General features: G+C 36.6%; 1 protein-coding gene across 1 annotated transcript; it reads right to left on the bottom strand.

Moving 5' to 3' along the window:
- Positions 1 to 2,133: 2,133 nt before the first annotated feature.
- LOC143850234 (uncharacterized) lies at positions 2,134 to 2,981 on the bottom strand. The gene is made up of 2 exons (XM_077359501.1): positions 2,337 to 2,981; positions 2,134 to 2,277 (listed from the first exon to the last, which is right to left on the bottom strand). The coding sequence occupies exons 1-2, from the start codon at positions 2,979 to 2,981 to the stop codon at positions 2,134 to 2,136; spliced, it is 789 nt and encodes a 262-aa protein (XP_077215616.1).
- Between the last annotated feature and the right edge of the window lie 9,180 nt (positions 2,982 to 12,161).

Raw genomic sequence — 12,161 nt, 5'->3', positions numbered from 1 at the left:
GGGTAGGTCAAATGGGGTGTCTACATGCGGGGTCTACCACTTTGGGGACCTAAAATCCAGACCATGAGCCAACCCTCCAATTTTTGAGTTTCGTATGCCATTGTTACTTTAGGCATGGTTCTTTTTAAATCCTATATCATGGCTAGTAGGATCAAGTGATCAAGATATTTATATCATGTCCTATCCATCGCGAAGGCCAAGAAATGAATGGTTTGGATAGCATGGAGGACCCACCATTTTTTAGACCCATGCTTAGCATGGGCCTGGAATGCTAGTACACACACACACACACACACACACACACGCACACTAGTATTCCGGACCCATGCTATGCATGGGTGTAAAATAATGGGCCCACCTAATATAAATATGAGTTGCAAAATGATGAGCCCCACCCAAGAATGATAGAAATACTAGTAGACTAAAGCTGTTTTAGCGGGTTTGCTGAGCTAAAAGTGTAATTATAAAATTCAAAGAAACGAATGTATTTGTGTAATCATACAACAAAGAAGGTAAGAAAGTTTGAACCCCCCCTTTACAAATGCCCTAATCCATGCTACTTAAAGAAAAATGAGAAATTCACATCCCCCATTCGTTCCCTTGGCAGCTCCCCTTGTAGTGTATTTTTTTTTATCATGGCTTATTATACAGGGGGCCTAGGTAAGAAGTAGGGAGTGAGGATGAGTGATATATTTGTCTCATTTACCTCTGATGGACACCCCTTTTAAACTCTGATTCACCCCTCTTTAACATAAAAAGGGAAATGATATCCGTACAACTATGTTTTGATAATTGTACTGACTCAGCTTGTCTTTTCTTCGGTTCTATCTTGTAGGGGTATAAAATACCCAAAGTAAAGACAACGGGTGTACATAAGAAAACATCATTAAAACTTGGGGAATTCAAATAGAGTGCCAATACAAAAAATCAGGGATATTCTTTTGTATTTAATTTTTTTTTTATTTTCTGTAAAAGTGAGGAACAAACTGGGGCCATTAAATGAGGGTCTCAATAGGTGTTTAGAGATTATTTGGGCTTCAATGAGACTTTGAGAATGATCTGGAAGTGAGTATTTTTCGGGTTTCTTTCGCACTCGGGGCTTGGTTCTTTGCGGATTTCGGAATTTGAAACTTGGCTTCTGGGAGATTCTGATGTTGGCTTTAAGACTCGTGTTTCGGGATATTTGGGAATCGGAATTTTATTCGGTCTCGGGAATTTATTCGATTTGGGAAATTTGGGGTAGGTCAAATGGGGTGTCTACATGCGGGGTCTACCACTTTGGGGACCTAAAATCCAGACCATGAGCCAACCCTCCAATTTTTGAGTTTCGTATGCCATTGTTACTTTAGGCATGGTTCTTTTTAAATCCTATATCATGGCTAGTAGGATCAAGTGATCAAGATATTTATATCATGTCCTATCCATCGCGAAGGCCAAGAAATGAATGGTTTGGATAGCATGGAGGACCCACCATTTTTTAGACCCATGCTTAGCATGGGCCTGGAATGCTAGTACACACACACACACACACACACACACGCACACTAGTATTCCGGACCCATGCTATGCATGGGTGTAAAATAATGGGCCCACCTAATATAAATATGAGTTGCAAAATGATGAGCCCCACCCAAGAATGATAGAAATACTAGTAGACTAAAGCTGTTTTAGCGGGTTTGCTGAGCTAAAAGTGTAATTATAAAATTCAAAGAAACGAATGTATTTGTGTAATCATACAACAAAGAAGGTAAGAAAGTTTGAAGTATCACTTTTTGTGAAGAGTTGTGAGTCATTGGGTAAAATTGTCTCAAAAAATAAATATGACAATCAAAGGCTTGTTCCAAAGGAAAATCTAGCGGTTGGTAAAAGTATTGCATGATTGGATTATTGCTCCATTTTTTACAAATTTTGTTTCCATTCTAAATAATTCATTTGCATTTACGAAAAGATAATAAAAGAAATAAGATACAGAAAATAGCTAATACCACGACATCATGAAATGACAAAGATGAACCAAAGTACAAAATGGAATTTACTGGGTAGAAAAGAAGAAAGAAGAGTAAAATAGAGTAAAAGCAAATCATACCTAAGAAATTACAGAGATTGTGAGAGTCGTGATTGTAAAAATGAAAACTACACATGACTTCCACATAACCTCAAGTCTTCCTTGTAAACAATGTTTTTGGTATCTATACCAGGTTGATTTTCAAGTTTCCCTCTTTGCACCGATGCTTTGGTATTTTGACTGGAAATACTTCTTGAGAGTGCAACATATAACTGTCCATGAGAAAAAACATGATCTGAAAGATATAGACCAATACATGGAATTGTCTGACCTTGTGCCTTGTTAATAGCCAAAGCAAAAGCTGTTGGACTGGAAATTGTTTCCTTTGTAGAACAAAAGATAATCCAGAATCTGTAGAGGATTGGAGTGTGAATCTTGGGATAAAAACTCTTATTCCAGCTTGAGGTCCAAATACCAATTCAGCTTCAATTATATGTCTGTGTGTTGCTTTACATATTAATCTTGTCCCATTGCATAGTCCTAAATTCCTATTTATGGTTCTCAACAAAATGATTGGAATACCTTTCTTTAGGTTTAGTTGGTGAGGTGGAAAACCAGAGATATTAAAAGTGTTGAAGAAATCTGGCTGATAAATATCTTCAGGATCTGAGTCAAAGCTGTAATAAGTTATTTTGTTTCCAGGCAATTGCTCCAACACAAAATCATTCAAATAATGGATTGTTTCATTTTTCAATGCAAGGAGGACATGAGACATCATATATTCCACATATTGAATATTTTGTTGAAGTTGGGCAAATGTAAGCTCGAGCAGTTGATTGATTGATGAGTCCATATCAATCCAGGGAACTATCATCTTGTCAGGAATTCTAACCAAGTCATTCCCATAGGATTGTTCGATACCATCACCCAATTGAAGAAGATGGTGTTGGGACTGTGTATCACTAGCAGCCCTCATGTTCGATATGAGCTTCAACACTTTAATTGAGTTCCATAAATGTGAATTTACCAACGATGCATCAACAATTGTAGGCCTTGTACCTTTTCTAACAACCGGCAATATTTGTCTAAAGTCACCCCCCTACAACAACCTTTCCACCGAAAGGAGTATCATCATTGGACATAATATCCTTCAAGCATCTATCCAGAGCTTCAAAATCATACCAGTGTATCATGAGAGCTTCATCCCAAATAATAAGAGCAGCCCTTTGCAAGAGTTTAGCTTCATCAGACTGCTTTGAGATTTTACAGTTAGAGTGTGAATAAAGTTGAAAAGGAATTTTGAATGCAGAATGAGCGGTTTTCTCCCAGGTAAGTTGAGAGCAGCAATTCCTAAAAAACGGAGAACGTGTCAACTTTGATAGGTTGAAGATCTCTGTATTATATAAAGTAAGACATAAATTTACCTGAAGAAGTTGTAGCCAATGCAACCTTTTGAGAAGATCTAACTCTTGCCAATAAGCAACACTATAAAAATGTCTTCCCAGAACCTCCATGCCCATCTATAAAAAAAACTTCTCGCTTTTGGGTGTCAATATGGTACATTATTAGAGTGAATGCTTCTGTTTGATGAGGATTAAGTAGGGAGATGGAATCCAAGTGATGCTGAGGCACTTCCACTCTAAATTCCTTCAAAATGAGTTCATGTATTTTCCCTTCACTATATCCAATGGCAAGTTCAGTCACTTTAGGGAGATCAAAGTTTGCGATGGATTTATTGTGTTGCTTGAGGAATTCATTAATATCTCTTAAAATTATGTTTGTCAAAATTGGGCCTTGCATAACACCCTCATACTGAAAATCTTCACCCATATCATCAGAAAATTCATCCCATAATGCACGGACCGTAGTGAAATTGCAAAAAACTAACATAGTTGCAAATAATTTCCTAAGAGCTGATGGAAGATGAATTTCAGGAGTTTCTCTGAGTGCTGAGAAAAGGTGATTATCTTGCTCCAAAAAACCAAGTTTCATTGCTACCATTCTGAATGTAGGATACTCAATTCCATGCACAGTTCTAAGAGAAGCGAAGGACGTGGCACCACAAATATGATTCAAAATCAACCTGAGAAAGTATTGTTCTCCTTCACCAGGGTTCACAACATATATTCTTCCAATCACCTATTCCCTTGTTCTGTGAGTCCAAACTTTTTCCTGCACATTCCAGACATAATGCTCTGGAAATTGATGATATAGGTATTTACATGCATTGGGATCTTCAACATTCATTTTAAAATATTCTGTTAGCATAGATATGCTACTCTATGGATTCTGCACCACTTCATCCAATTGTTGTCCGTTTCTAAATGAAACCAACTGCTCATTGGGAAGGTGAAGCTGAAGATGATGGACTGATGGTAAAATTGAACTTAGATCAAAAGAAAAAATCCTCCAACATGCTTCCAGAGCTTCCACCCATCTTGCATTCAAAAACTTTGAAATTTCATCCACACCTCCTGTTGTAGTATGACTATTTTTTATGTTGAATTAATACTCTATTGTGTCCCTTGTAGACATATTTGTACAGATATTTGACAATCTTGATGTTGCTACAAATTTTGACATTGATATGGCAATTGTACTTGAGTGCAAGATATGGGTTATAAGGGACTACCCATTGATTATCAATTGAGTGACCATTTTTCATAATTGTGTAACCGTTTTTCCTTCTATAAATTGGGTAGGAATCTTCACCTTGCATTGTTTCTGGTGCATATGGCCTAGGATAATGTTTTGTGCAAATTCCATCAGTTCCCATGTAAGGAGAGTTTCTACTAATTGCACCACATGGTCCATGAATCATATGTTTTGAAATTATTTCATACAACCTTGGCTCTTCCATTGAATTTGGTAGTTCAGCTCTAACAACTCTATCACAGTCTTCTGGAGTTTGAAGCTTGTGTTCGTGGTGCAGGATGATGAGGCAATGAGAATGAGAAAGGCCATGCTTTTGAAATTCAATTACATGAATCTTAGCTTTAGATTTTCCAAGCACATCTTTTGTATAAATCTTCTTTAACTTCACACAATTTCGCATGGAAAACCCTACTGACCAGATCTGGCCTATCTAGAGCTTTTTGACCTGGCAGTAATTCCCTTTTGATTTCAGGCCAATCCAGGTTGCATGTGATTGTGATGAAAAGATTCGATGTCCTAAAGTGTTGAACTAAAGCCATGGCATCCTAGTACCTCTGATACATATCATGTGGACCACCAATGAATGATAAGGGTAGGACGATCCGTTTTCCTATATTTGATGCATTCACTTCTCCATCTGCCAGTGCATCCTGAAGACCTTTATAGTATTCAACTCTAACTTTATCTTGATTAAAGCGTAAATATCTAAGTCTTTCAATTTTTACATACATATAAACTACATAGTGTTGAAGTAAGCATCCTCCAAGGTGAATCAAATTTGGCTGGCTAGGGCGATAGTGCAATTGGTAAGAATAATATTGGCGTGAAGAGACCTTTTCCCTGTGAAATCTTTCACATTGACTGTCCAACCATTTTCACCCCTTGGGAAAAGTAGAGGATACTTGAGATGATCATAACCTGGGTGAAGATCAGAGATCCTTTGTAAACTTCCATCTTTTGGACTAATGACTACATCACGTGGCTGAATGTTGGAGGGATCATTTCCTAAATGAAGTGAATAAAAAAATGAGAAAAACAACCATAGGAATTTGAATATATACATAAAGAACATACTTGCCTTCCATCCAAGCTACAACCACTTGTGAGGTAGTTGGAGCATTATATATCCGTTGATTAGGCACAGATGATCAAGCTATGAGATTCAACGTGTGGAGTTCTTGCAAGATGATGGAATTGTTGTATAAATGGGTTGCACTGATGGAGTACTTCTTGAATTTGTGCCAAGATTTGTTGAGAAAGATGAGGTACAATTGAACATTTGTTATTCAATTCAAAATCTGTGTCATAAATATAGAGATGAAGAAACTTTAGAATTCCATCGGTTGGTTGTAAAGAACCAATTTGATGGTACATCATCCCATGAGCTCTCAAGGTATACACACCATCTCTTTCATTATAGAGATCTTTATGCAACTGAACACCCAGTGATGTGAAAGCAAAAAGAGAATTATACATTCTAGTATTCTTCCTGAACTCTAATCTTTCTGAAGACTGAGACATGAAAAGATTTAGAAGTTGTTTTGGCGGTACTGGTAATGGTAAATTGATGTGACCATTTGAATAGCATGAGGTTGGGTAATCATGTTTGAAGCGGATTGCATTGCAAAAGGGGCATATTGTATGATGAGGAAGGATATTGGGTTTAAAATTTGTAGTTTCTATAAAGTTCCATGCACTTCCTGTTGAACATCTCTTACTTGTGTCCTCCTTCTTTGTTGAGACTCATTATTTCTCTGGTGCCTTTCTACGCTTTCCTCTGTCATTACCAATCTCCTTCTTTGATGATATTCACGATCTCTTTGACGTTTGGAACTACTCCCCTCCATATTACTTTTTCAAGAGAAAATAAATATGGCATAATAGTCAGTCATATTTTTTAGTGATAAAAAACACATGGTAGAATGATTTATTTGGAAAGAAAAACCTTATTTGTTTGATCTTTCCATTTTGTCACGTGTCATACACCTTCTATAAAAAAACCGCTTCCCTTTTTAGTCATGGAAATTGAGAGGTGTGATGAAAGTTCATCAATTATGACTGTCTAAAGGATGTTTGAAATAAAAAGAGTGCACAATTAAAGAACCCAAATGAAATGTTTCATATAACATTCTTCCATCATCATTAAATATACATACTTTGTTTTTGTTACACACCTACTTTTTTAAGAAACCCAACTGATGAGAGGCAAAACACAAAATCGTGTGGGTAGTAAACACGACCTAGAGCAGTTATAAAAATTGGTAGATAAAGCATAATAATACTTGACTAAAAATATTTCCACTATTTTTTAAAGATAAAATTAGCTTATTAACATTAATCGGGAGATAAAAATAATGTTCCTTTAAACATCTCGGATAATGATAGAAACTCATTGACAAAGAAAGTCTGGGTCGTTCAATCTTATACCCATTCTAGATAGCAGTTGGGAATTAGAAAAGGTCATCTCCAATTTTTCATTTGAAGCGTAGGCTATCAAATATCCTCCAAGAAATGCAAGATCTAAATTTCAATGTTCTCCAGCATCACCTTGGCATCTGCTGAACATCCTGGCCAAAATAGGAAAAATGATGGAGGTGTTTGATTAGCTTGGTGTAAGACATAAAAGACCTTGTGGAATGTCAATTGAACCAACTGCAACTCCTTTCTCTAACCTCAAGCAATGGTTCTCTTGATTGAACACTCTGCAACTCCTTTCTCTAAGCTGAAGCAATGGCGCTGCAAAAAGCAATACAAAATCGTCATCATGAAAGATGCAACAATCTGATGCCCAAAAATCACATGACTGCACGGTGGTAGAATTATTGGCCCATGTTATGCATGGGTGTAATTGGTGGGACACGACCAATGCATGGTTTAGTTGTGATGTTCGCCCCCATCCCATAGAAACATGAGGTGAAAAAATAGGTTTGTGCATGAGGTAGTGAATGAGAAATAAGCCACCCAACAGTGCCATTGAAAACTTATAAGATGGTGGTGTCTTAAAATTCATATTTTATTCCGATGATCAACATGATTACAATTTGGGTGCAATTTTGGATCCTTTTAATTGCAATTCCAAAATTTACAATTGGTGTGGATGTCCAATAATCAGTTTCGGAAAAAAAATTAGTTCTCAAAATCCAAAACAAATAGGGCTGCAAATGCAATTTTGAGTCTGTAACAAGCTTTTGGTGCAAATTCCCAATAGATGTTAGTGTTGGACTTTGAATATTTCTCTAGTCTAGAACTGATTATTGGAGTCAAAATTAATACAGTTTTGAGTAATCAGTTTTGGACTCAAAATCCCCCACAAAAAAAGGGTCTTGAACATTGCTAATTGCAAAGGGTTTCATTTCAAAATCCAAATCAAACGGGGCCTTTAACATTGCTAACTGCAAGTGGTTTCATTTTATTCAAAACTGAATTTTGGAGTCAAAATTTATGCAGTTTTGAGTAATCGTTTTGGATTCAAAATTCCCAAAAAAAAGGGCCTTGAATTATAGAGGAAAGAAAATATGAATCTACGAGAACATCGCTAACTGCGAAGGGTTTCATTTTTAGGGGAATGCAACAAACCACAACATCCAAAAGTGCATTGAAAGGAGAAATAAACCACAACATCCAACATTCGATTATCCTATATTGTACTGTCCATTTTAAGCTAATACAGATCCGAGGGTTTGGATCATCTAACAGAGAAGATTTTTAGGAATAAGTTCAGCCCTACAACTGAATAGTTTGGATCAACAAATAATACGGTGCAGATATCTAGTAAGAACTCCACAAATATTATTTCCAACGAAAAGACAAAGAAATGGGTGGACATTTTGAAAACAAAATATGTAATCCATTTTTTGTTCATATAAAACCTAAATGACATAAGCCTAAAAACATACCTCTTCCTGAGACTTTTCCTCGTCCTTCTCCACATGAGACTGGTGCATGTCCGCATCCGGATGGGTTTTGTATGAAAAAAATGAAAAAACAACAGATAATTAAAAATCAAAGAGAAGAGTTTCATGTTACATTCTTGTTCTGTATGTATCAAGATGGGTTTTGAAAAAAAAAAAACCTTCGGATGGGTGCTATTTTTGTTAAGAATTAAGATCAATGGGTATGCAAGCTGTTGGGTTTTGAGAAAAAACCTTTTGCATACCCATATAAAGGTTTTTTGTCAAAACCTAAATCCTCTTACCCATTGATCTAAATTCTTAACCATTTTCCAAATTCCCCATCAACAGCTTGCATACCCATTGGCACCGGCAGATAGGTTTTGACCAAAAAAAATCCTTTGAATGGGGTGTCAATGAAGAAGACATTGCTCGTAGGGAAGGTTACAAACATAAAAAAATAGCTCAGATCTCCTGCACGCTGGTTGAGCAGGGATATTACCTCGGTTGCGGAACACTGGTTGAACATGGATTTTTTTTTGATTAGTCGAATAGGGATATTACCTTGGTTGCGGAACAATAATCTTACAAAGAAAAGGCAGGAGATTCTCTGCACTTTTTTCTATCAAGATAAGAGTTGATCTCAACTTAGCCAAAGGAAAGTCGGTCTTCCCATTGTAGGTTGCTGCATTTTTTCTCCCAAAATAACCATATTGAGAGAGAAAGGGGAGGCAGGAAAGGGCAATGCGTTTTTTCTGGCGCATTTGGCAACCTAATTGGTGCACTCAAATTAGAAGGGAGAGTGAAAATCTATTTTGGAGGGGCAACAAATTTCGGAGATGCCTTAAAATTCAAAGTTATGCCTTAAAATTCAAAGTTAAACATTTAGTATAGGCGGCAAACAAAATTTTGTAGGGGAAAACTTACTTTAATCGGCGGGAAACCCAAATTGTGGGCAGCAAATCTTATTTCTTATGGGGAAAAACTTCTCCAAAAAAAATTCTTGGAAAAGACGAATGACATTTTGGAATCCTACAGGCTTAGTATATATATATATATATATATATATATATATATATATATATATATATATATATATATATATATATATATATATATATGAGGTATATGATTGTACGCTCGACCGTACATCACATGGGTCCCCCATTTTTGGTGGGCATCTAAACCATTCATTTGCAAGGCCCCATCATAGATAGGGTGCATACCAAAAATCAGCTCCATAGGATCATCCTAACCCATCCATTTGTGGAGGCCAAAATGGACAGACAGTGTTTGTCCACAAATCTGCCCATTTTGGCCTCCAGTTTTGGAGGGGTTAGGATGATTCAATGGTGCTGATTTTTGGTATGCACCCTATCTATGATGGGGCCTTGCAAATGAATGGTTTAGATGCCCACCAAAAATGGGGGACCCATGTGATTTGGCACTCTACCGTACCTAACTTTAGGTACGGTCGAGCGTACAATCCTTTTCCTCATATATATATATATATATATATATATATATATATATATATATATATTGGAAGATTGAGAATAAGGAGAACTTTTTGATATTTTTTTAATAATTTTACACTTCCTCTTGCTTTGTGTTCTGGGTTTTGTGCTTACGGGTTTTGTAAAAACCATAAATCAAAATGGTGAATGTTATTTGGAGTCTTGACTTTGCGATTTCTTCTTTCTCCACACTAATTTCGTACCAGAGCTCTCATAGATCCTTGTTGTTTTTCATGAAGAGACGACTACCATGGTTAACAATCGTGAGCATAGTCAAAGTGTTCATATGGTGGCTCGTCCAGCAACTTATGAAACAGATAGTGCATTTCGAAACTCTGAATAATGATAACAATAGTCTCATCTTGGAGGATGTTAACCCTTTTTATCTTTGTGCTCCGCGTGAAGAGCCAGGTGAAAGGAAAGTTCATGATAAGACACGTCATCCTTAGCCCTACCGTCATATTGATATGTGCTTCAAGTGCCTAGGTTTCACCCTTATAGCGACCGAGTGCCCAAACCGAAGTATGTAAATTTGATCGAAGAATTTTATGCGATGGTTGAATCGAAAGTTCTAGATGAATAGCCAAATTTAAATATGGTCAAAGTATTTGAGAAGTTGATCGAATTAAAAGTTCAAGATGAGCAGTCTTATTTTGATGACTACAATGATGATGAGGGTGATGGGATCACTTACAACGATCATGGCGAGGTGTTAGTTATTCGGCATGCACTGAATACGGTCAAAGTGAAAGAAAATCCTGACAAGTTGCGACATAATTTGTTCCATATAGGATGTACTCCAAATGAAAAAACTTGCTATCATATCATTGATAGTGGGCGTTGTAAGAATGTAATGGCACAAGAGATGGTTGACAAGCTCAAGCTTGAGACTGAGAGGAGGCCTACGACTTTCTAGCTTGCATGGTTCAAGAAAGGGAAAGAGGTACTTGTTAGTCAACACTATTTACTTTCGTTTTCTATCGGCAAACAACATCAAGATGCGCAATTGTGTAATGTGTTGTTGATGTATGCTTGTCACTTATTGTTTGGTTCATCGTGGGAATATGATCTAAAAGCTATCCCATGTAGGCCTAGATACGCATACATGTTTTTTAAGAATGATGTGAAAGTAATTTTGGATCCATTTAGGGTTGAAAGTATTCCAAAGCCTTTAAAAGGGGAGGGAAATAACTTTTTATTCATGACTGAATTTTTTGAGGAATCAAAAGAAAATAATGAATTGATACAAGAAAGCTATAAAAATTACAAAGAATTGGCGAATAATATAAGGAAGTACGTGAAATTTAAAAGTTACATTGTTTGGATCAACATTCGGAAGTAGATGTTCTCAAGGGGTAGACATGGCAAGTTGTAAGATAGGGTTGATGGACCGTTCCGTGTACGCAAGTGTATTGGTAAGAATGCTTGTATGATTTATCTACCTAGGGACATGGAAGTTTTTGCAACTTTTAAGATGTCTAGGCCTATTGTGGAGATAAATTATTACAATTATTTGGCCTTGAGAGCGAGTCCTTCTCAACCAGGGAATTTGATGTAGGAGCATCTGGAGCATGTTATTCCGAGAGTCCAGCATAATAGGAATGTTAGGAAATATCCCTATCTCAGAGATTTTGTTTCCCAACTTTTATCTTTATCTATAGGTACCAGTTAATTTGGAGTGAGATATTTTAGGATATCTTTATCCTTAGGTGTTTCTCTTTTGTTAGGAAAGTTAATAAATTGTGGTTCTGTAACTGTAGTTATTGTTTAGGAGTTTTATTAGGAAAGGTATCTTTTTTATTGTAAATGGGAGACACACACACATATAGTGATTTTTTCGCGTCCCTGCAAAAGGTATTTCGCAGATGGTTTGTTGCATGTGAGAGCAGTCACACAGGCTTACTTTTCAGCAGATTTTGTCTTAATTCATGAGGTGGATGATCTCACATGAAACAGACCACCCGCAAAAATGCCTTTTGCGATGGACGCTAGCAAATCCCATATATATAGCAATTGAGAATAAGGAGAACTTTTGGATTGTTTTTTTATAATTTTATACTTTGTCTTTCTTTGTGTTACGGGTTTTGTAAAACC

The sequence above is a fragment of the Tasmannia lanceolata genome, unplaced genomic scaffold (genome assembly GCF_043159265.1).
Source record: "Tasmannia lanceolata isolate RefF3 unplaced genomic scaffold, GAP_Taslan_0.1 ptg000018l, whole genome shotgun sequence".
NCBI classification, from domain to species: domain Eukaryota; kingdom Viridiplantae; phylum Streptophyta; class Magnoliopsida; order Canellales; family Winteraceae; genus Tasmannia; species Tasmannia lanceolata.
Note: the sequence above shows the minus strand (reverse complement) of the source record. Positions and strands in the feature narration are given on the sequence as shown.